The 26,692-nt window shown below is 34.6% G+C and overlaps 1 protein-coding gene across 1 annotated transcript in view; it reads left to right on the top strand.

The window, feature by feature from the left end:
* The window catches only part of SNTG1 (syntrophin gamma 1), a 418,769-nt gene that overhangs the window by 380,465 nt on the left and 11,612 nt on the right, over positions 1 to 26,692 (top strand). The window contains exons 17-19 of the mRNA XM_068396528.1: positions 4,193 to 4,345; positions 10,338 to 10,430; positions 25,024 to 25,134. Of these exons, the coding sequence (XP_068252629.1) occupies positions 4,193 to 4,345; positions 10,338 to 10,430; positions 25,024 to 25,134 (357 nt within the window). The remainder of the gene's footprint in view (positions 1 to 4,192; positions 4,346 to 10,337; positions 10,431 to 25,023; positions 25,135 to 26,692) is intronic.

A 26,692-nucleotide genomic window follows, 5' to 3' on the forward strand; every position in this document is an offset into this window, starting at 1 on the left:
AGCCAAAATATGAGTATTTAATGCATTCTTCATACATAAAATGAAAAGACACAAGTAATTGAAAAGGAGCAGTGCTACTTCTGGAGAGGGCAGTCTTTCAAAAGAGAAAAGATTACCTCTGCAGAAGAGAAGGCGATGTCACTACTCGGTGATAAAGAAGCATTCTGCCTTAATTTGAAAGGACCTGCCTAATGAGCCATGCTTGGTTCCCTTAGACAAATTTATTACTCTCACTTAGCATGGACATCATTATTAATTAGGCAAGCAGGAGTCATACTATCCTGTCAGCAGAGATGCTTTATTACCCTGGAGCTGAGTGTAAGCCAAGGACTTTCCACACAGCCCATCCTTCAGCAGGACCACTTTCCTTCCAGTAGGGAATTAGCATACCGTGACAAGTTTTGTGACTGTTCTTCAGAGAATCTGTATTAATTCACATTGAGAACATCAGGAGCAAATGGTACAGCTAATCATTAACAGTATAAAAGAGTTCTAGTAAGTGATTATAAAAACATGGGGTCATAGCAGATTCTTAAATGGGTAGAATGACATTTTATATTTTAGCTGAAATAACCATTTGGTAAAAGTTAATTAATGAAGATTCCTGCTTAATCCAGACCTGTTTTTGAAACTCATAACAAGTTTATCTTAAATTTGCAGAGACTTTTGGACAATTCTTAGTTGGATTCGTAAGACAAAATTTTGCTTTGAATTTCTGCCTTTACGAGGACATTTGGATAGCTATCGTTTAACTTTGCTTACATATTGTTCCCTACAGTTATCCATTGTACAAATGGAAACATGTTTAGATACAGGTTTCACTTTTTAGGTGCCTGAGCACAAATGAAAAAATTAAAGAAAGATCTTGCAGCAAAAAGGAGCAGAAGCAGTACTGAAGGGAGCCTTGCACCAAATTATTTTTACAGGTAGAATGAAATACCACTAAGAAGGAAATGAATACCTCATATGTATGTCAGCAACTCTTTTAAAACTAAACTAAAACATTTAAATATATTTGACTTTAACTTTTCTTACCATGGACTTAACCATAAACATGGATAGCAAAATCACAAGTACATACAGACCATCAAATTGGAACTAGTCACAAAATGAAATCAGTATTCTGTGGATAATTATTATTTCTGTGGAAATGTTGAATTTTGTTTTCATTCCAAATAAGAACTTCACAAACTGTAAAATCCCATAATAATATTTCAGATTTTTAAAAGTGTTTTTCTGGTATGAAGAAATTTTGGGTTGAATTTTATTTTTCTTCTTTTTTTTATTTCTTTGCTTTACTCTGTTCTGTTAATGAGTACAATGTGTTATTTGTCACAATATGGTGTAGCAGTTGAAATATTCTAAAATTTTTGTGTGTGAACCACTGAGGGTAAATGCTACCTACTATTGTTTAGATCTTTTCTTAATCAAAGTATGTTCTTGTTTTAATATATAAATAGCAAAAACATCGTTTAATATTATAGATCCTATTTAGCTCTTCTCTTTTCAACCTCTAGGATTGATGTAATGCTTAGTAAAATCTAGTACTATTGTTACTAGCAATGTTGGTAATAAAATACACAAGCTTTTATTTAATCACTTCAAAAGACTGTTCTGAGATTTCTGTATTTTTCAAACACATTTTAACAGAGAACTCTCTCGGTAAAACTTTTAACACTTTCATTTTTCAGTTACACAAGAACTCATCCCTTTCTTACAGCCAGTGTGTTCTTCTCAATAGGAAAAAGCCTGTAAGAATGGGAGAGTCTAACAATATAATTAAAAAGCATCAAACCTTAACTGTGCCCAGCTAAATAGAGATATGCATTCTGGAACCAAGCATTTTGCCAAACTTCCTCCCATTTGAAAACAAGGACTATTAGTTCATTTTTTTTTAGTGTCAGTGATTCCTGTGATCCCACATAGTGCCATAGTCTTGTTTCAAATAAGGTTTAAGAGTTTTGTGCACAATTGCATAAGTAATAATTAATTGTTCTCTACTGACTGTTGATAAGAATAGGTGAAGATGAGTACAAAATATTTTTAGTTTCTTCTGAAGTTGTAGCTATGGAGAACTAGAACCTTCCTTGGGAAAGAAATGTACCTTACACACAAGTTTTGTCAGACTCCATGCTGAATAGGTCCTTTCAGTTGTGGACCAACAGGCCCATTCAATCAGGTGTAGCTCTGGGAGCATAATGAATTTAAGACCTTGCTTAAGACCTGTTAGACAAGAAGTGCTGTCATACTATACAAAGTTGGTTTTCTTCCCTGGAGGAGTGAGGGTTGGCCAGTGCTTTTACTGTTCCTATTGATAGGGTTTGTATAGTCAGGTGCTAGATTATATGTTTTATGTTGCAATACATATCCACAAGGTTGAACATTTGTCACAGTGCTGCTGCTCTGTGCACTTTGAGGCTGAGCGTGCAGTAGAGCATAGGCGTCATTAACAACAACCTAGGCATTATGACCTCTTTTTGAATGCTGGTCGAAACATACTGTGAGCAGAATTGACATTTTAGTTTTAACAGAAGGGCCTGAGTGGAAAGAAAAAAAAAAAGAGCCAGAAGTATTTGTCGTAAGTCATAGGCTATTGTTTAGCTACATCTAACTAGTTCAGCTACACACGTGGAAGAAAAATCTGTGAGAATATTAGTTTTTTTGGAAACGCTGTTTTTAAGATCTAACAGCCTATGTTCATTCTGTTTTTTCCATCTATGACTTAATGCTATTGAGCTACTAAGCTTAGGACTTGATGGAAGTAAGGCAGGAGATTGTTCCACAGTGACTGGTCATTTTCAAACCTGAGTAACTTTGTTTTGTCACGGTGATTGCAAAGAGAGGGTATGTTGCCTCCATAGCTGATTCTTCTAGAAACCATAAAGCAGTTTTGAACCAGGAGCATTCATGAATGCATGCTGTACGGGCTTCCTTGGGCAGGTCCGTCACATATCTACTGAGAAGAAAGAGGAAAATAGTGCTTACTCTACTATTGCCTAATTATCTGCCTGAGAGTTTCATAGAGATTCATAGAGATTCCTGGTTTATGTATTTCCGTTCCTGGTTCTCTGCCCCAGAGGGAGCTGGCTTGGACAATGTAAGGAGCTCTTCCAGTTTGTATCAGCTGATTCTGGTCCCCTTGGTCTATTCAAGTTGAATATAACCAGAAGGCAATACTGTCCTGTGAATCTCCTTTACAGATCTCAGCTGTGCCTTCTGCTATGGGATACCATTGTAGAAATTGCACCCAAGCTACATATACCCAAATCTCCAGATCTATTTGCAAGGACAGCTGGTGAGCTTGTGGTTTGTGACAGCTGCTTTGCCATAGTAGGGACAAAATTAATTAAAACTGTTTCTGCAAGTGTATTTTTCACAAGGACAAATTGCATACCAGAATTTTAGCATAAAGCATTCTGTATTAAAAAAAAAAATAATTGAAAAACATTCTAGTGATGGATTTCCTGATTAACTTGGTTGTTCTTTGATTTAGTGCCAATTACAAATGCCAGCAATCATTAAATATTATGTATTTGTAACCTGATATCCATTGTGTGGTGTTGTGCTGAACTTAAAGCCAAAAGTAACTTCCTCCTCCAGGTCCAAAGCCAGCAACCTAACCACTGGCAGCCACTCTAGTCTCTACAGGCAATATGCAGTTACAGACAAATTTTATCTTGGATTTTGTAAACCACCATAAATACGAACTTGTTTTGTCTAGCCTCTATAGGGAAAATAGGACAGATGGACTTTTCATACTGCTTAAATAAATCTCTCGCTTACTTTGGCCAGCCTTCCAGAATAGGGTGGGTGAGTCAAATAGGTCAGAGAAGCTGATATTTATGTTCCTCTCATGTGAATAGAAAGTGGATACCTCTTATAGCATTTATCTAATTTAAAAGTGTATAGCTGATAACAATCTAGAGAAGTGATTTGTTAAAATATCGGAAGTTATGCCAGATATGCTATGTTGTTCTGTACCATTCTGAATATAGGTGTCCGGTTTAAAATTCATTGAAGTGTCAATGTTTAGACCAAAACCCTAGTTTTCAGTTCCTCAGCTCACAATAGTTACTACAGTGTTATATCATTTAAAATGCCATTTAAAAATGCTAGGTTTGAGGCACAGATATTTGCAATTATAAATATTAATTGATGTATGCCAGATTATATAACTTCAGGTTTTCATCAGGACAGTGATCTACTGGACCGGCGGAAACATTGCTTCAGTGTCCAGTCTGAATCTGGAGAAGATCTTTACTTTTCTGTGGAACTAGAGTCTGACCTAACACTATGGGAAAAAGCCTTCCAAACAGCAACGTTTTTAGAAGTTGAGCGGATACAGGTGAGAACAACTGCCTTGATGATTACCTTTTGGTAGATTGACAAATTAGATCTGTATGAAGTAATGATGCAATTTAAGAAATTCTCTGACCTCCTGCAGCTCTCAAATTATTATTCGTTTATTTATGTAATTGCATTAAAACCCTTTTGGTGTTCCCAAACAGCTTGCAATCTAACATTCAGAAGAGATCACCTCAAATACAATCTTTGAGCTATTGTGGCTAGGTGATACATATTTGTTAACTAAAGTTCATGGACAGAAGTGGAAAACCAATCTATAGATTAGGGACAAAAACATCTGTTTAGATATTCTTACATACTGTCTTACATGCTACTTTATTTGTTACTGGATAATATAAGAGAACCTTGCAGGAATTAAATTGTCCTTATAATAATCAGGAATGATAGTACACTGAGTGAGAATACTTCCTGGATGCAAGGAAGAACAAAATTGTACCTCAGATACATTATTCTTTTTTGATACATTTCTTGTTTCTGGTGTATTTACTCAATTGTCAGATGACAGAGCAGAGATGGATGACATTCAGGTACAGATTACTATCGAGTTTTTACAGGAAAATTACATATCAGAGTGTTTAAAGATAACTCTGTTTTTCTTGCATCACCTATTCTTTGATTTAAAACAAGAGAAAAAAATACTCACCACAATTATAATTCACCTAATCCTAGTTATTATTTTGATGTTCTAATCCTAAAAAATACATGTGGTTGGAACAGCTTTAGTTGATGGTACCATGAATTATTCTGTATACACGCCTAGAAAAGTCATATTAGCATATTAACCTGCGCAAGTGTTGACTAATGCTCACTTCCCTTGCGCTCATTTTCTGTGTCCTCCTCCAATGCAAGCATTGACAGTATTTTATTTAGACAAATTGTTAGTTAGTTATATATTAGCCTTCTTCTGACCTATAAACCAACACATGCAGATGGACTAAATTAGTATATACTCATGATGATCCATTTTGCAACAACTACACAGCTGTCAGTTTTAATGCATATTACCATTGTTGGAGGAGAAGTTGAAGAAGGTTAAACTTTTAAGTTCATGCACTCTGCTACCTTTTACAGGAGCTGTTCTTACCTTTTGAACACTGGTTGTCGTGCTGAAAAATGTTAAGTGTAGTTTTTCTGTATAAAAATTGCAATATATATCCTCTGCTAATAAATATTTGAGATGCTTTGTCTTTCTCATATAACTGACTGAAACTGTGCCATAAGTAAAAGAATATATGGCAATTTTCTTGAATAACTTTTAGCCCAGAAGCCACTTCATATTTGTTCTTCTTTAATTTTGATCCATACTGTAACATTCCTAGTTTAGATTTTGGGTTTTAGAATTACATTTATTCAAAATTGCTCCCATGTTTCCCCAAAAGAATTTCCCTAATAATCTTAACCTCAGATTAATCTTAACCTTTCCGCCTTTCTTTTTATCTACTGATGTTCAGAGTAGCAATTATGAACTCTAATGATTTCCTGAGATTGATTGATTATAGCAGATTTGTGAAGTTGGACAAACAGGCTTCTCATGATAGATTTTGATTGTGGAACTCACAATATCAGCTTTTTTCCCTTATTTTCTTGCCTCTCTTTCTGTATCTCAGTTTGGAAAAAACCCAGAACATTAATGTTTAATATAAGTGATCTTGGCCTCCTCATTTTTCTTTCATCAATCCGTTACTGCTTTCATCCACCAATTTGCAGATTCACATAAAAGCTGGTTTGACTGAGTAGTCATACAATTTTTCACTGACGAGTTCTTTCATTGCTCTGTGAGAAAAAAAGTGACAGGTTCAAAATCAAAGTATCAACTGACTAAATTTTTTTTACTAACATCGTGTTTTATGCAATCATATTCATATGAATATTCATATTTAATGTGAATGATAATCCAGCTGTGTGCAGGTTTGTCTTACTATGAAATCATATAATTTTTGAAAATATAACTGCAGTTTAAAACTGCCATTTGAAATTATTCAAATGTGTTGTGTACTATTCCATAATCATAGAAATAATAACAGAGTTACTCAATGAGTGTACACTGACATTAACCTCCACGAGAGGTTAATCAGGGCCTCATTCTGATGTAATTCTAACAAATACTTCACAAATTTAAATATTTTAAAAATGCTTCACTATAAATATGTAATAAATTCATTTTAAGCCCAATTCATAGCTTCTTCCAGAGGTATATCTAAAACAAAAATCAGGCAGGTGTTTTTTTTAGGAAAGGAATAAATTAGAGGAGAGATAGTCAAGCTGATAATGGTTTAGCAATAACACGTGGTACGATATTGTAATGGTGCCATTATGGTGTGTTACAGTCACTCTTCAGTTAGTTTTAAGTAGTAAGAGATGATAATCCATTTTCATAATTACCTGTTAAAAGAAAAAAAAATTAGTTGAAATGGAGATCCTTTTTACTTACAATCTCACAGCATTGTTATATGAAGAATCTGGAACTACTATAGCTTGCATAATAATGTGCAATTATATATGTTTATCAGGTTCCCTTTGTGTTCCTGCTACTTTAGGCTAAAATTTTCACCATTTACATCATGAATTTTTTTCTTGCTGTCCTTCATGTTTGTATTGGAGTTGTTTGTTCCCTAATGTAAGGATTATTATGTAAGCTGCTTTGTGTTACAGTACTTTAAAGTTTGTCCCCATTGAAGCTGAATCTGAGTTTGAAAGTCTGAATTAAATCTTGGACTTATAGTATGGTTTCCCTTAGCTTCAGAGATAGCTTACACTAGACTTACAATGTATCATTCTTTCCATAATTTAAACCGTGTGTATTGAGGGATAGAATCTAAGGAACAACTTTGGGTTTTCTCCTTCAGCCCCTGCCTGACCCACTGAATGATTCATAAACCCAATTTAAGATTCTGTATTCTGTGAGAGAACAAGAAATGAGTGCTGAAATATCTTCTGCTTCTTTTGGTAGGGGGATGCTTCAGTTCTGATAAGGTTTTCATGAGCTCTAAGTGAGAAACAAAACCAAACATCCACAGTATATGTTATTAATAGTCACTTTTAATGATTTAAAGTGTGTGTTTGTTAAATGTATAAGAAATTTTAAATTATCAAGTCTCCTGGGAAGAATTTGTGCATTTTTGTTTTCTCCAAATGTCTGATTTAAAAGACAAATTAAAGAAAATAAAGATGAGAAAAATCTTAACAGAGTTAACGAGTGTCTGAAAGTTCACATTCCTACTCTGACCTGTGACCAGAATCACGTGCAAGTGCATACAACACATGCATAAAGCAAGGGACATTCTTCCCCGAAGAAACTAAAATCTCACTGTCAGAGATCCTTTTGTTATTCTCACATTTTGCTTCTCTGAATTGTTTTGAACATCATGGAATACATGGTCCTAGGACAAAGACTAGTCTTACGTGTAAGTAAAGAATAAAGAATCAGCTACTACTAGTGGTCTGCACCTTACAACGCGGTTTCTTCCTACTGATAACCACATTGAGCTGAACTAGATGATATTTCTGCACAAACTGTGCACTGCCTTTTGTAGAAAGAACCTTCAGTCTGGGAAGCAGGTTGCTTTTTCAGTTCAGCATTGAACCAAGACTGGTATGTCCTGTTTCTCATAAATCTTAACTTCTCAGTGAGACTAATTAGGCCAGGCACAGTGCTGTGCTTAAGCGGAGGTAGCTGTGCCAGCTCAGTGTGGTCCTGCAAATGCACATTGTAGGTTGACCTCTGGTGTTGAGGTGGGAGGTCAGATGAGTAACTCTAGACAGCAATACATATTTCAAATCTGATATACTGTCTCCTTACCAAATTTTAATTCTCAGTAAAGGCTCTATGCCTGTTGTAGATATCTTGGAGGTCTACAAATAAAAATGTAGTTTGCATCTTGTAGGAAGTTAGCCAGATAATTCTACAAAATGTACGTTTTTTGCTTTGCATGTAAAACCTGAATATTTTTGCATATGTGAATTCATTAAGTAGTAAATCACTGTGAAATATATTACTTTACACTCTTTTCTTCTACTAATGAGATGTTGCCAAAGGCACTATCCTCTCCTTTTCTAACAACGCTGATTTATGATCAAAGTTTACGTATTCATAGCACTTTTATGATGTAGCTGTTCCAAAAAAAAAGCCACTTTTTTTTGCTAATATAAACATAAATACTGTATGACCACAACACCACAAAGCTGAATAATTGAATTGGTAATTAAAAATTTTGAGGGTTTATGCATTAGTAGTTATAATGACCAAGTGCACCCCTATACCATCTGAATTCAGATTTTATACATGTAGTGAAGTACATAAAGTTCTTTCAGTGTTGGAAGCTACAAGAAAAGACCGATCGCTGCTTTCCACTCAACAGCAGCAGTAGGAAACCTTTTATTTACTGACAGACAGTTACAGCTTTTGAACACCTTGGTGGATCATACAGTAACATATGATTTATTGTTACTCAGAAATAACGCAAAATCATCTTGTAGGGAACGTGTCATGGATTGTTTTACTTCTGAGTTATAGATGGCCATCCTTTGCCTATAGACTGGCTTAAATGCTGCACTTGTGCCCCACTGATAACTAACAGAGTGTCCTTCAGCTTCAGTGGTGGATATCACTGTGTTTGAAACCTGGATTCTGGAGTTCCAAGGTGTGTGCACAAAGATTAACCAACAATTGTTTGTATGTAGTTGAGACCGGATTTGATAAATGAAAGCAACTCACTCAAATATTTCAGTTCCAGAAAAGAAATCTGTATTAAGTATAAGAAAGTCAAATTTTAAATAATCAAAGAATCTATATAGCTATGAACTTTTCAATTTTCCTTCATTACAATGTTTATTTCAACTCTTAGAAGCTGTTAATGAGCCTTTCAGTTTCTTGTGTTCTGGGGAAGACTGTTTAAAATCCAAAGAGCCCACCCAAAGAATATATAAGTAAAGGCATGTGATTTATCCTTGATAATCAAAATAATAATACATAGTTTTGTAACAGTGATGATTTAGTAACTTACATTGTCCCCATGTTTGCGATTTATATTTTGGTTCTTTGACACATTTTAGATCATAAAGTCTTTGTTCTCATATTGTATATTTAGTGGCTACAGCAACATTTGAATAATATAACTATATTTCATTTAATCTGGAGGGTAAAATTACTATAACATAAGAATGGTTTCTTTAAAGAACTTATATCAGATTTGGAAATATTTTAATTTTTTTACATATTTTGTAATGAAAAATACAAGTTTGTCTTTTTGTACCTGAAGTCAACCTTCAGGCACAGCAATAGTTTTGATCCTGAAAATGACACTAATAGATGTCTCACACCATGATGTATTGAAGTGTGATGTTATGGAAATAAATAGATGTGTAGATTTAAAAATCATAGAATGAGAAAGTCTTTCAGGATTTCAAGGTTTCTCATAGAAGCCTTTGAGATATATTGGTCCACTAGCTGAAGCAAAAAAGGCATTTCATATTATTATGTCAATTGCTATATGGTATGAAATACTGCCTTTTTCACTGAGATTTAGAACAACACAGAACCACAATAAACAGCACACCAAAGAGATATTTTACAAATGCATTTATTTTTTCTTAAAAAGCTAAAAGGAATATATTAATGTTAGAAGTTGTTACTGGATACCAAAACAAATAAGAGAGTTTGAAAATAATGAAACTTCCCTTTTAGCAGTTGTCATTGGTAAACCACTGAGGCAATTCTGATTCTGATTTATTTTTTTCCCTAATAGAAGCAAAGCATCTTTTGACAACACTTAGAAAACTTCATCACTGATATAAATCCTTTGCTTTGAAATGCGCTGGCAATAAACTGACCTATTTATACACAAATGACTAGTTTCTGATAATAATAAGAGATTCATAAACACTAGAATAAAGACACAAAAATACTGGCCCTAAAAAGAATTTGAAGGAATGTGTTCTGTGGTAACTACCTTCTCTTATTTTTTCTTTTACAGTGCAAAACGTATGCCTGTGTTTTGGAGAGTCATCTTATGGGACTTACCATCGACTTTAGCATGGGCTTTGTCTGTTTTGATGCTGCCACAAAGGTAAAGTTCCAAGACTTGTTTCCATCACATTGTTATTATTCCTCATTATTTCTTATATTTTGGCTTAAGTAGTACCTCCTTAAAATGTACTTCTTTTTGTTATCACAACAGATCATCTCCTGTCAAGTCTCTCATGCTTTAGTTTAAACTCAGGGGTGATTTCTAAATGATGTGCAAAGTTGTATTCTTTTATGTGCTTGTTATTGAAAAGTGAATACCAATACTAATCTGAAACAAGCATCAAGTCTTCATTCTTTAGTTTCACATGAAAGCCCAGACTTATTCAGTTTGTTGTTTCTTTCACTGATGCGTCCTTGGTTTTGAGAAGAAATAATCGTCTTGGTTTCAAGCTGATCTGTGAGCTTTGACAAGAACCTACTTTTCTCTTCTCCTGTTTCATGTGTGGGAGTGTGTGTTATTACAGCAATTCTCAGTTTATGTTTTAGATATTTTTGTTCAGGTGTCTGTAAAAAGAGAAATCAGCCATGGTCTGTATGTCTCATGCTTTTCCCGTCAGTCTTAAAAAAGCTCAGTACAACTGATGAAATAGTTTGCTATATCAAGTGAATAATGTGGCATCAATTTATAGATTATATTAATGCACATCCAAATCTCAGTAAAATCATTGAAAGCCTACATATGTTTGCTTTTGCAGTAATTGCTAACAAGTACTAAAATTTAAGCAGGCTTTATTGCTACTGCTTGACACTGCTGTTATGGGAGAATGTGAGATTTTTTTTGAGTTCCACTTCTCTTCAGTACTTGTTTACCTTTGAGATGCTGCAGCATTGCCACTAGCAATTGCTGAAAATGCCCTTTTCTCTGTAGAATATGCTCCTATCCTCTATCTGAAGTCAACACTTCTCACCACATTACTCCACTAATCAGAACCCTTTTATTCTTCCCACTCCATTCTACCATTTGTTTGTACAAGGTGTGGTGAATTTGAGATTCAAATACTCGTGTATACGTATTTCTTTTTGTTAAGCAAAGTCTTGTATGATTCATTAGTAAAATACATGACTGTCAACTTAAGAGGTACTACACAAAAAATCACTGCAACAGTGGCTCAGTAAAAAAATGTAGGTTTCCCCCCACCCAATAATATTATAGCAATGCTCTTGTATAAGGGTAATTTGCATGTCTCTCAAAGCTCTCGCACATCTCTGATTCTCAAAAGACTTTAGACTCTTTCAAAACCATTATCTGCAGTACATGCATACACCAAATTTCAGATAGCAAAGCACAAGCACAACTGCCTTTGTACATGTTACCATGGCTGAAGGGTATGGTACCCTTTTCGTGTGTCCTTAGAACATGTACAGCAGATTTCCAGATATAGAAAAAGCTCTGGTACAGATATAACATCACTGTCTTGCTTTCTCAAGTAAGTCATGGTGCCTTTCCATTTGTACAAAATTTCTGGAGACATCATCTTGATGAACAATATTACTTACAAAACAGATTCTTCTTTGCCCTCACAAATAGATTTTTTTTAGTTTTTTTCCTTTCATAGCAAAGAGCAGAAAAATATTTCAAGTATTAAAATTGACTACTGAAACACTAAGGCAATTGTTAGCATTTCCAGCAGATTTACATTCAGCTCTTCTCTCCTCTTCCTGCTGCCCCATGTTCTCTACCAGGTCACATAAGTAATACTAAAAACACATAAACTCCAACACTAAAACAAGTGCAGCAAAAAATTAGCATCTAACTTCCATTTCAAGTCAGAAGAGTCCTGACTGAGTAGGTTCACTTACTTAAACTAAAACCACACTGCACAACTAAGTAGCAGAAGATCTACAATGCAAGACCACTGGAGTGAAGCTTTGATGACTTGATGACAACCAAAAGAAAGCCAAGAAGGAATTTTCCGTCTTTCCAAGCTTGAGAAGGCTCATAAAGCATTATAAAAGTACAAGGCAATTTTACTTTTTCCTCTCCCCTTCATCTGTAAAGCCATGAAACTGTGGAATGAACCTGTTCCTTCTGGGGTGGCATCTATCCTCAGCATCCAAAAAGTTCTGAAATTTTAAACCAAGCATTAACTGCAGCTGAGTGTCTGGGGATCTTGAGGGTCTAAATACTAACGAAAGAGGATACATTTAGAGAGTCTGAAAGAGGTTTCATCAAAGTGTGAAAGGGTAGCAGATGTTTGAATGGATTTCCTTTAGGAAGGGAAGGGCTTCATGGGCATTATGTGGGCAGAATAGACAAGTGTAGAATTCCTCATGAACTGGAGGACAGACATTTTTATTGCAGTGAATAGACTCTAGTTGTAACTAGAGAAAGTGTAGTACATTTGGCATCATCTGTAGCTGACATACTGTGCTGCTCTTCTTTCTCTCCTGCCAGCCTTGCAGCGGATAGCAGCTCACAAAACATTTATCGGACCCAGACCAGCATTAGAAATCTCTCAGTTAGTACCACTCATTTACCATGCTTACATACAGGCTGCAAGGAAGAGCAGGGGTCTCCTGCTGATCTGTCAAATCTATCACCAGCCCCATACTGTGTCACTCTGGTCCTCAAAACTCCTGACACCACCCAGGAGCTGCATGCTGTGGCAGAAGTGATTCTTCCTGAAAAAATACTCTTTCCCATTTTTCAGTGCTACACTTATCTCCTAGTTTCCCTTCCACCTTTTCCACTTGCACTGTCCATGTTTTCTCTGTCTTTCTTGCATTTTTTGTGTTTCCATTTTACACTGATAAAATGAATTTTGCCTTAATGCTTGCTGATTTTTCCTTTAAAAGTGGGTTTTATTTTCCTGAATGGAGGGAGGGACCATGCTGGTCAGGAGTCAGTACAAGGAGAATCTGAAGGTTTCAGGGTTTGTTTCATTTTTGTTTGATACAGAAAGACAGGCAAGCAGTGAGTACAGTTTAAGATAAAAACATTGTGTTAAAAATGCCTGATCTATTATATAGCATGCATATGAGAGATATGCCACGTACTAATCCATTCAGTAGGCATGGAGAACTTGTACATTGGAAATTCAAGAAAATAAATGGATAGCAATAACTGAGACTATTAAACTCATTACAGACTTATAATATGAAGACCTCAAGATTTTTTTTTCCCCTGACTTACAAATCCAGACCTCCCAAAATGGAGCCTTTAAAGCGTAAAACCCACAAGCATCATAAGTATTTTAGTTCCATAAGCAATATGCAAACACTTCTCGGATAACGTTCTTCTGGCAATTGTCATTGAGCTATGTGTCAAATATGCTAGTCATACCGTCTTGCAGGTCTTCCTATCACTGTTCATCAGTTTTTGAAAACTCATTCATTCATCTCATGAATGTTTCATGGAACATATAATTCAATTCTTCTGGTGACCCAAAACTCATTATATTCTTCTGTTACCAATTAAAAAGCACATCATCTAGAAAAAAAAAAAAAGTTAACAAAACCAACAAAGACTGTTCAGCTCCCTTCAAAGTTAAGGTTTTGTACACACAAATACAGATACACATTTTTGTAACTTGAATGAAAGTTGTGCATAAACAAATCAAATGAGAAACTCTCCAGGTTTTCTAATCAGATAGCACAGTATTTATGTTGTCAACAGATTCCATAAAAACTGTTTTCAGGCTTCTGATATATAGTCACTTAAATAAATCGCATAAGCATAAGTAAACTACTGCATAACATTCACAAAAAAAGATTTTACATAGAAAATGTTTACGTATAAAAGAGGTAAAAATATTGTTTTTAACTTCTCTACATATTATATTGAAGCAGATTTTGTTACCTTAAAACTTTCAGTGTTTTAAGCAGAATGTAGTTAGTATCCTCAGAAACCTACCTGCAGTGTCGCACCTCAGTTAGTTTGTATGTTAGAATAAAGTATAGCATCATGGATAAAAAAGAGGACATATTGTTTTGTTAGGTAATCGGATGTTAGGCAGTGTGAGATGATAAGGGTGCATTAGAAGAGAAAAGAAACAATACTGTATAATGCAACATAATCTACTGCCAAATGACTGATACAGCTGAAGATGTCAAACAAGCCATGGGATCAAAGCTTGTCTCAAATCTGCCCTGCATGTGTCAACCATATTTTAATGAGTACCTAAATACGAAAACCATTACCTACTCTCCATCACTTTATGGAAAGATAAAGATTGTGATTCACTCAGCCAAAAATTTGTTCAGATCTCTTCATTATGATGATGACAGGTGTAGGTTGTGACTATGCTGGTAATGTTCTTCAACAATATTGCTATACTCACATAAACTGAAACATGAACTAGAAGTGTTTTGTCATATAAGCTAAAAGTATTATTTCTCCACCTAATGAAGGAGTTCATATGAAGCAGGAGTTCAAAATCTCTTTTCCAAGAAAGATCTGAAAAAACAATGAAAAACAGAAAACAGTTTGCAGGACAAGGAAATCATTAATAAAATTTAAATTAAATTAACTATATCTTATTAATATTTACATATACATTTGTGCATTAAGACTGTACAAAAGTCCTAGCAACTGTCACATGAATTAACAAATTCAGTATTAAAGACAAAAACACTATTTAAAATGTAATGCTGTTAATGAAAAAAAAACTTACATCTAATTCTTATAAATTGTATGAATTTTTACAATCAGTATTTGAAAAATCAATAGAAACTATTATCTTTCCACTTCCAATGACAGGACATCCACAGCTTCTTGAGGCAGCCTGTTCTGGTGTCTCACCACCCTGATCATAAAAAATTTCTTCCTTATGTCCTATTTAAACCTACGCTCTTTTAGTTTAAACACATTACCCTTTGTCCTGTCACTGTAGGCCTTGGTAAAAAGTCTTTCTCCATCTTTCTTATAAGCCCCCTTTAAGTATTGAAAGGCTGCAATAAGGTCTCCCCGGAGCCTTCTCTTCTCCAGGCTGAAGGACCTCCACTCTCTCAGCCTTTCTTCACAGGAGAGGTGTTCCATCCCTCTGGTCTTTTTGTGGTCCTTCTCTGGATCCACTTTAACAGGTCCATGTCTTTCTTGTACATGTTCACTTCTATTATTTTGCCACTACTTATACCAAATTCAACCACTCTTTTTTGGGAAAAGATTGACTCCAAGACATATTCTATAGACTTCAGAGTTCAATGTCAGATAATTCATTCAGTCCATCTCTCCTTTCACTTCTCCCAGAATAACACTGCAGATGTAAAATCTTTTAATGAGTTCAAAGAGGGTCTTGGACAAGTATTTGGAGAACAGATCTAATGAATAGCCTTAACTATTTTTTTATTATTTTTTATGACATTTTCATGTTTCCCAGAACACAAAGCTCAGGTAGTAGTTTTTGAGGACACCTGAGAAGTCCTCTCATATTTTGATGCAGTGGGGTCTTCAGTAAATCTTCAGACAATTTTTATTGTATATTTAACACTGTGCTCATGCTATTTTAAGTTTTCTTTCTTAATCACTACTGAATTGACTGTGAACTATTTTTAATAGTGAATAATCACCAATAAACTGAAGCGTAGCCAAGTTCTTCAACTCGTGATTTTAACAGTTGTTCAGCTATTCCAGTATTCAAGTTATGTAAGCAATGAAACAATATTTAAATTGCTTTTTCCCACCTTACCTTTCAAGTTAATAGTTTTTTTTCCAACATGTCTGACAAATTGCAGTCAAAATTTCACAAATATTCTAAAACTCAAACTCACTACCAATGCTCATCAATGACTTTGTAGAGGGTAGTGACTCTTATTACGCTTATGGTTTTCAGACAAAAGCAGTACAACCCTGTGTGGTTTGTTTCCTTGTTTACTGTCATTTAATCGTTATATAATACCTAACTATGTAAGTCGAAATTAGTGGTTAAAAACTGTCATCTGTGCTAAATGTATTTCAAGTCAAACACATCATAGTTCAATAAAAACATTGTTTCTATATCTACACAGACCTATGATAAATATGAGTACACAAAGTATTAAACTGAGTTCTTCAGAACAAATCTGTACTGTGATGTGATTATAACAGCACTGGCATAAATCATAGCCATTTCTGCTGCATATCCCCTGCTTTCTTTTACTCATTTTCTGACTGATGGCTTGTAGAGCCAACAGCAGTTTATCATTTAGAGCATTTGGTATGTTGTTTTATAAAAAAACATTGTGATTTCCTGAAAGGAGGATGAACAGTTTTTAAGACTGCCTAGTTAAATCAGATTGTTCCAACATTTCAGAAAATAATTTCTTAATTCAGCTAAACAGTTTGTATACTACCAAATGTAATTATGGACACAAGACAATTTCTCTCCCTGCACGTTAAAAAACAATAACATGTATATTTGTGCTCTTTTTATTCTGTAGCAGTCTCTAGAGCCAAAGCTCCAGTGCAAGATGTCATCTTTTTTTCTTATTAATGATGTATGGTTTGAAAGAGAACTGCGACATATAGGCCAAGCAGACATTGGCAAATGTTTGACTATGACTAATTTCTATCATGTAATCCTTCATTTGCAGTAGTGATATACCTGGAGTGAAAAGGCCACCTGCCTCCTGTGTTGGCATACATGGAAGTTTAAATCTGATCATTAGTGAGTGTCCCCACAGCATCTCTTCCACTGGGGACTTCTTCAAAAAATGTCCACTAGCTTTAATATAATTTCATTTGCATTATTTGAAATACAGGATGTCAAATAACATCCTCTTACTGAACTTCGCTCTTTCTTCCTTGCTGGTATTCTACTAAAAGTGAATTTAATTAATCTTTTTGAATACCATTTAGATGTTCTCCTTTCTCTTGGCTGCCTAATCAAGTCTTCTGGATTCTGTTTAGTTACTCCTTACTCTACAACGTGTCTTAGTATACAGCATCTACTCCAGACATAATTTTTCTTTTGAGATGTTTTAGATGCTAAATGGTTTTTTTTTAAATTATGAAAATTCTAAAAAGATGCAAAACATTCTGTTGCAGGTGTTAGAAGTTATAAACCAAATTTTACCCTAGGTCATTTTTACAGCATTGTGTATCAATGTCTACTGGGGAAAACATTTTTCCCAAGTCCTGCACAATTATAGCGCATCAATTCACATCCTACATTTGTCTAACATTAGCTAGTATATAGATGTCAATGTTTTAATGAGCAAACATAACTCTCTTGTGGACTATTTATGTTAGGTATAGACATACACAGATATTATGATAAGCATTTATAAATAAGGTTTTGCAGCCAGTACAGTCACCTTAAGAATTAAGGATGAAGACTGATAGATTAAAAAGCATAACAAGATGTGTACAGAAGTTCATCTAATTCCTATTCTGAAAGTGATCCAATGTATAAAACTACTTACTCCAGCAGCATTCAAGAACTTATTTTTAACATGCTTCTAAAAAAAATATTGTCTACTCTTCAAGTGTATGGGTGTATATACATAGACATATGTATGTTATATATGTCTCTGTTCATACTGATATATTCATTAAAATTGTTTTCCATAATGTCCATATTTGCATCATAGTTTGTATGAATAATATATGTATGTGTGTGAGTGTACATTACAATATACCTACGTGTGCAAAGTGCTATGTCTGTACTCCATTACATTTACTGCTCATTAAAGCAGCAGTCAAAAATATGTATTTGTCAGAAGAGAAAAAAATAATCCCTTATAGGGCTGAAAATAAAGTGATGCTGAATTATATGGTGATGCCAGAACAAAGTAACAAAGAGCTTCATAATGGCCCACAAGGTGCATATCAACAAAGCTCAATGTACCTGTCATCTGTTCTCTCGCAGAGACCTTGCAGACTTCATCAAAAAAGAGAATACACTGTAAACAATAAATAACATTGCAAATATATTTAATTTGTTTTTCATACCAAAAGGCTACTAAGTAACAGAGAACATGATTTATCTTAATTTCTTTAGGAACAGACTCTATGTTTTCTAGGGATACATACCTTAATGTCTGTCTCTTCATGCAGCTAATACATATACAATGTACTGAAATAAAACAGCATGTAAAAAAAACCCTTGATATCCAAAGTTCAGTAATAGAGAAGTCAGAAAGAAACCAGGCTCAGTTCAAGGTGGAGATTTAATAATGTAACTCTTGTGAACAAATATTTATTCCATGCTTAGAAATTGAAATGCTGAACAAATAGCTACTGTAACTTTAATATAAGCCATTAAGCATGGTTTGTACAGTCTTATGTACTGTGGCTAGAAAGAAGCAAACGTTGGTAGGTCATCCATCAGTACTAAGCAAATAATCTGTAGTCTTTTAACATTCAATGTAACTTCAGTAATGGACAAGAACAGTTATTTTACTAGTGCTGGCTTTCTTGCTTTTTTCCTTTGTCTCATTTTTGTTCTTTATCCTCTGTGTCCTCCCCTGTCTTTCCCTTTACAGTTATAAAGCCACAGCAGTTGACAAAGGAAATTGCCTTGGACCATAATTCTTTAGTAGTAAGACACTCTCGAGAGATTGGTAACACAGTGGAACTGAGCATGAACAAGATCTTAATCCTCCTCAGTTCCCTACTGCTCCTATCAGTATGGGCAAAGTGTCACTTTGCCAGAATGCAATCTTTCTCAATTAGGTATGAGACAAACAGCCAAATTAAGGTGTAACCCAGGTGCCCAAAGACCTAATTACTTTTATTCCTGAAAATAAGGACACACAAGGCATCTGCTCTTGATTTAGTTTGACATGTAGGAGTATCACTTATTGTAGTCAGATAACAAAACAACATTAGCTTGAAAGGTGTCCACTGAAATTTAGCATAATTCTGTAATATATATAGCATAAAAATTGTTTAAAAAGCTAAATGGAAGAATGATTAAATCAGTCGGAGTTTCAAGAAAAAAGGAGGCAGTGTTGGAAAAGTACAGCTACAGCTTTTTGAAGATGAAATGGAAAAGGCAACAAAGGGATTTGCTGAAACTAATATTTGAACAGTGACCTCTGACATCCTTTCTGTAATAAACATGGTTTCTTTATTTACTCCGCCATTTACAGGTGGTCTGAGATGTAGCTGTCTAATCATTATAAAACACTGACAGACTCTTTCAGGTTTTTTCCAAGCATCCTACTGAAGGCCAGACTTCTTTTGCTATTACATAATAAAACCTGTATAATTCATGTAAATGGAAAGCATAGAGAAAGCCTGTATTCGGTACTGTGCACTGGCAGGTAAAATTATGCCATTGAAGTATGTGGTGCAAACACTATTTCACAAGTTTGTTAAGTGTAAATGGTCTTTTTGCAAGAACAGAATTGGTCCACAGTGCATAATCCGATATAGAAAAGGCAAGATTGTTTAATAATAAATTGAAGCTAGTTCATCACTGAAGCCATAGGACACAAATTAATTCTGTTCTCATTGGAGACTCTCATGTTGACAAAATATAGCTTTTCTTTCCTAATGCCAATGCAAAATGCCCTGTATATCCTTGCTAAATCACATAGCTATTACAGAGCCATGGACTAGTCAGACACTCGTATTTCTATGCATACTCCTTGGAGTATGGTAAGTAAAAATACATAGACACCTATTCTGTGTTTGTTTGGTAATACAGTCTCTCTTTAGGGTAAATCAAGCCCCTTGACCCAAAACAAAACAAAAACGCTAACCAACGCTCCCTATCATACCCTAAACTAAGACAATTATGATGCATTCCTACTTTTCTGATACCATTATCTAGATGGGAAGTGGTTTTGTTTGGTGACATCTCATCAAAATTGTGTGTAGTTTAGTCCAGGATTCTGAAATGATAGGAATGAGTAGCAAACTGACATATGATATGAATATGAAAATATTTTCTAAGGTCTCTTGCAGAATATGTGTTCTAGATTTAGCACTAGTGCTAAGAATAGAAGCAATATAATTTTCTTTAGTTGTATGACTGTGGGGAACATCAGCAAAGTATTACAGGTACTGAAGTCAATAGCTTTTCTTCCACGTGCCATTTATGTATTGCATTTATGTCCCATCTATAAAATAAAAAATATGCAGGGAAAGAGCATCCTTGGGTAATTATAGCAAACTAAGACTAGCAGAAGATAATAGGCAGTAATTTGGTTACAAAGACTAGAACAAATGAGTCCTAGATGATTACTTATAAATAAAATATTTCTCATTAAAAATATTGGTGGAGAATCTTGGTCCCAGATATGTCAAAGGAAAAAAAAATCTTATTAATTTCAGTGAAGACAGGATTTAGTTTTTTGATGATTTCTTATAACAATAATTTAATAGCATCTCAAGAGAAGTCTTAAATCTAATTTGTCAGCTTGTCTGCTTGTCTGTTATTTGTTTGCATTGCATTCTCGTATTCTTTGAAGTTAATTTTATTAAATGGTATAAAATGTACAAAGCAGCCTAAGAGATCTGTGAATAATAATTGGGAAAAGGATTTATATCTTATTGATTGTTTTCAATGTTATGCATGATATATACAGTATTTGTTCAATGAGATTGTCTTCTTGCAGTGCATTTTGCAAAACATAGATTAGCTATGTCAGGTTTTCCATGACCCCACTGGATGTATGCAAATTGTGAAGCTGGTGGTATTTTCAGTATATGCTATTACCTTGGTCCCCAGTTTCTAAATTGGACTGCTTGCTGTTATTCACAAGTTCTGTCTCTACTCATGGATTGAGAATTCCCTTTTAAAGGCAATAAATAGTGCATACTGAGTTCTCATCTTTGTCTTCCATCAAGGCATGATAAGGTTGGGTGCCTTGACTTGAGAAGTATGTCAGGGTCCTCATGAGTACCTGATGCCAGCATCTACCGCAGAATCTTTTTTAATTTGGTTGCAATTTGTGCTTTAAAAAAGGATCACCACCTGGTCCACCTGTCAAGTCTATTTTAGGGTAAACAAAAAATTACTGCTTGCTAAAAATGCTATATATAGTCCTGAAAAATATTCTCAGTGATGCAGGTTATGCACAGGTACTAAGTATTATACAAGAAAAACACTTGAAGAGAACAGGCTGCTTTTATTAACTAAAAGAAGCCCTATCAGAATGTATTGTAGAGTGCTGAGCTCAGTAACACTGGACCTTCAAACCAGCAAATACTTCTGCTTATATTTTATAATTCATAAAAACTGATTTAGGAATAATTTACATGACACATGTTTAGTTTTTTGGCAATTTGTGAAAAAGCCAACGTGTTTTACAAATGTACTTATTGCTTAAAGACAATCTATGCATAAATACATATATTTTTGTACAAAATTTTATCAACCTATGTTAACTCTCTGAGGCAAGCATTCAACAAATGGTTCTGAGGAACTGTGATGTTCAAAAACATTAAAAAATCATTCACTTGGCTTTGACAGTGGTATAGATCAGTATCCCCAAGGGTGTCTATTCCTAATGCAGGAGAATTAGTCTTTAAAATTAGAATTCAAAACAGTCACCACAGCAAGCACTGTGACACTGAAGTCAGCCCGTAGATACAACATGTGAAACTCTCTCTATATGTTTATGTCACTGCTGCAGCTACAGACTTCTGTGAAACTGGGTGCTTAGGGGAATAGGTCTTGCTTCTGCTTTCTGCTTTGGCACTATGAGGTAGTCCTTGAAAAAGGATAGGTCTGGACCCTGATCAGTGCTTATACATTTTGCAGTAATGAAAATGAAAAGAAAAAAATCCCAGAACATATGAAACCACAAGAGGAAGTAACCCAGGGATCCCCATGATACTGTATTTTAAGAGGGTGATCTGACTGCTGGTCACAGCATTCTGAATCATCTTGTACATCTGCTGCACATGCAAAACGTGCAGTTCTGGCTACACAGGGAAGCACTTCAGCTTCTTTGGTGGGAGACAAGGAATTAAATGGGTCTTACTGGGCATATGCTTAACTAATTCACCCAATTTTAGCTATCTAGAATTTGGACATCTAGTTTAAGCTAGTTGTTACACTTCTAATGTAGTGTGGTACATTGAGGTGTAGACACATCCCGAGTGTATCAGAGCGAACCAGCATTCATCACAGTTCAAACCAGGATGAAGGAACTGTTATTCAGAAATTCTCTAGAATGAAAGAAGTAGCCAGGATGACTAGCATGAATGTTTGAAATACTTTGGATTTCAGACTTAAAACTCACAACATTTCCCCACTCTTATTTTTGCAAAATAACCCTCCTTCATGTGGACATCTTTGGGAAAAAAATGTGTGTAATTTGTTGAAGATCACTCAAAAGAAACAGGTAGTTCTTTCATTTGGGAATAATTTCATGCATTGCCAATGGCATTTTTATTCCTTACACTTTAGATGAAGAGTGTTTAATAGTCTCTGCGAAGTATGATGTTGAACTGGCAGTTCTAGGAACTTGTTTTGATATCCTGATGGAAGAAGTGCAGTCTTGTTGGGATTAGTCTCAAGAAGGATTTCATCCCCTCCACACTATAGAACTGATTTTGCAATGTAGTTAAGTAAGAGCCATTGCTAAGTAAGGCTTTCCAAAACCGATGTTATGCATAAACGGAAGTGTGTTCTTGAATCATGCCTGTGATTTGGTGTGACTGTCATTCTCTTTCCTCTGAGTGGGAATGAAGTGAGTGGCAAAAATGCATGGGAAATGCTGAAGTACTGCAGTTCTGTACATCCTTTATCTTCACTCGAACTTAATCTATTTGGAATAAGGCCAGGTATCCTGGGATTTTGCTTGCCCATCTAAGGGTCCCTGTTAGTCCTGCACCTCTCTCCTGCCCTCCCCATACATCATCAGAGAAGAGAAAGATGATAGCTTGTTTCTTTGATTGTTGTTCTCCTGAGATAAAGAGACCATCAATGCACTTTACATTTCTCATCTAGGAAATGACATGCTTCAATAGATTTGTTGTTCCTGCAGAAAGACAATGGTCTTGATCTTCTGACAGGATCTGTTGAGTTACATAGGTCTGTAAAAAAAGGAGTTTACAATGTAGGTAAGAAGTATCACCACTTGAATTGTGTACTGGGTTGTTTTGTTTTGTGTTTTAACTCACTATCTACAGGACTTAAGTAAACATCATTGATCAAACAAGGTGAAAGGAATTGCACACACTTAGAGATGAGGGAAGCTATTCTATTTTCTGTAGCACAGATTGGTGGGCTCAGGAGGCCACCATTTGAAACAAATATGATACAGTTTCACATAAATTGCTAAATTTCTCTAGTTTATCTGAAACAGAATGTCCTTAATTCTGTTTATGGTAGATGGGAGTTCACCTGTCACATACACACAGAGAATGAAAATGGTGCTGAGATTAGGTTGTTTTTTTCTCATCTGGAAGGGGCAAATATATAGAGTGAATTTTTGGGAAAATAATTCTAGCGCTTGCTTTGTGTACTGTGCACAGTTAAGATACTGTCCTTAAGAGGATTTTTTTCCTCTTCAGGTTACTAAGACAAACACAGCTAACTTTATTTAGTTTGGTGCAGGTTAGAAATTTTTGTCAGTCATTAACATAAAGAGATAACACATCCTGAAGCAAAGTGACCTGTATAGATTTAGGACAGTTAAAAATTTGACCTCTTTCATATTCTGTTTAATTTCAAGTAGATACTAAATCATTCAGAGATATAGACAAAGGGCATAGATGGAAGTGTCATCCTACGCCACTGAGAGGAAGTAATTTACAAACATTTAGATAAAAGAAAATGGAGCAGCACTTCTTGTCTTAAGTTTCTGTGTTGTCCAATGCATATGGAATTAATGTATCCTCAAAGTAACAGCACACTGTGAATGAGGATGACCTTATAATTATGTGAAATGCTACTGAAATCACAACGAACAATGTTAGTGGTTCAAAATATATGGAGGGTGTGTGGGGGGATATCTTTAAATGAAACTGAAAAGACTTAAAATAAAAAATAGCTCTTTTCCACTTCTAAGCAAAGTAGTTTGAAATGTATTTTTTTCTGCATAAATCCACATTAGATATTAAAAAAAGATGTTTTTCTAGCCAGCTGTAAATTTTATTAATTGCATGTTTATTCTGTAGAGCAATATATCTTTTTTTTAATAAGACACAATATAAATCATAATATAATTACTTGAAAGGCTAGATATTCTTGGAATTAATGATCTGCTTAAATTCCTGATTAGAGTTCTCATAAGTAAACTCAAAATAAGTTCTCATTACAGAGTTTCCTTTTGTTATTTTATCATTTTAAAATCTATATTTATTTTTAATTTGAGATGCCCTTTATGTTAAAACAACTAGATTTTTTAATGTGGAAAGAAGAGAGGACTTCTATGACAAGTTATCACTTCAGGTGGAGTAGGGAATCCTCAGATCATCAGTGGAAAAAAAAACCTGGGTTTTTTGCACGAGAATGAATTTACCAACCCTCTCTTTTTTTTTGTTTAATCAGGATTAAATACAGATAAAGGAATTTCAGAGTAGATTTTACAAATGTAGTATGAGTGACCTGAATCAGACACTGCTGAAGTATAATACATCCATATGATCAAAGGGACATCAGACCATATAACACTGAATTGATTTAATTGTGTACCATAGAAGGGTTAAAAATTCCTTTGGAAGGAGATCAATTATTTCTAATACAGTTTTCAATGATAACTACACTGACTTGTTTGTGTATGGTTTTTTATGTTTCTTTTTTTCCCTCTAGGCCATACTATGGAGGTACAAGTTTTCCCAGCTCAAAGGTTCTTCAGATGATGGGAAGAGCAAAATCAAATTTTTATTCCAAAACCAAGATACTAAACAAATTGAAGCAAAGGTAAAAACAATACGTAGTTTGTTTTATAAAGACAATGCAAAAGCAGTTATCAAAGTAACTAGGGGAACAGAGGAGTAAATTAAACTAAATTACTTAGAAATACTAGGTAAATGCACAAAGTCAAAGAATGCAAAGAAAACCAAAGAAATTCCAAGAAAAGAAAACTGAATCGGTTGCTTGTTTTTTTGCTAGCTTAAAGCCTTTTGAAAGATGTAATTACATTAAAAAATAAAAAAAAAAAGGACTCGCTATATATGATTTTAGGCACGTTTGCCAACTCTCCTCTTTATCATTTTGATAAAACTAGCTGAGAGTTTGAATGCCATGTTTTTCACCCTATACTCGTATCATGAAGTAATGCTGCAAAAATATATCCTTAAGTCAACCTGGGGACAAAACCCAGCAAAGGCCTAAAATCTTTTTATTACTCAGAGCAAAAAAGTGTGCATTAAACATGTATTCCCATACAAGACTGAAGCTTTGTGTCTGTGTCTAATTCAAAATCAGAAAATTTGTATTTTCAGTTGTACTTTTGATTCAAGAGTTAATTTATGAAAACAGTAACCCTGAGAGATTTATGCTTGGCTTGATTTATGTCTTTTGAGAATATGGCATTTACTGTCCCAATGTGTGTGAGGAGAAGTGATCTCCCACGATCTTTGATAACTGGAACTGCCTTAGAGTCTTAATCGAAGGTCTTTTGACTAGAATCCCAATTGTTGTGTAATCCTAAAAACTATTTTCTTGGCCATCTTTAAGCCTTACTTTTGCAGCATTTGCTATACCATTTTTCCCGACCGTGTCAGAGAGAAAATTGCTGAGTGAATGTGATAACCACACAGTTCCATGAGCAAAAAGGAAATGGTTAAATAAATTGTTGTCTGAAAGGGCTAAATATGCACAGCATAATAAAGTCTGTAAAAAGAAAGGCATTGTGTCCGGGGCAGTCGTGAATTTAAATGCAAACAGCTACATTAAGCAGCTATTTTTCCTTCCTGCATATCTGTTTATGTTTGGTATTAATTACTTTCTACGTAACAGCTGTTTACTTGATTTTGAATGTTGAACTCAATACAATAAAGGTATGTAAAATCTCCCATTAAATCAACAGCAATGAAATATGGTGGACCATGGCTTTCAATAACTTCATGTTCTGCTACATCTCAAAGATAAATATTTTCTGACTTCCAATTTCCTTCAGAAATCGTTTTAATATTACAGAAGTTCTTTTCATCTCTAATAAGAAAATATAACTTAATAACCTAGTGTCGTGAGAGTGATTTTCTTTCAAGCAAATATTTGGAAACATTTATCATGCTCCTAAGTACAGCTGAAGGATGAAACTCATCATTATTTTTCTAACATCTGTCTGCTATTGCCGTTATATTAACACATGATTTTAGGACTAAAGAAATTTCATAAGAATCCAAAATGGGACAGCGTTTCTTTTTTTTTTTCAGTAAAAGTAGAATATATTTTTAATAATAAATTACATTAAAAATGATTAAAAACAAAGTATGAAACATAGATTTTGAAGAAAAATAGTTTTTAACAAAAT

The sequence above is a fragment of the Nyctibius grandis genome, chromosome 3 (genome assembly GCF_013368605.1).
Source record: "Nyctibius grandis isolate bNycGra1 chromosome 3, bNycGra1.pri, whole genome shotgun sequence".
NCBI lineage: Eukaryota > Metazoa > Chordata > Aves > Nyctibiiformes > Nyctibiidae > Nyctibius > Nyctibius grandis.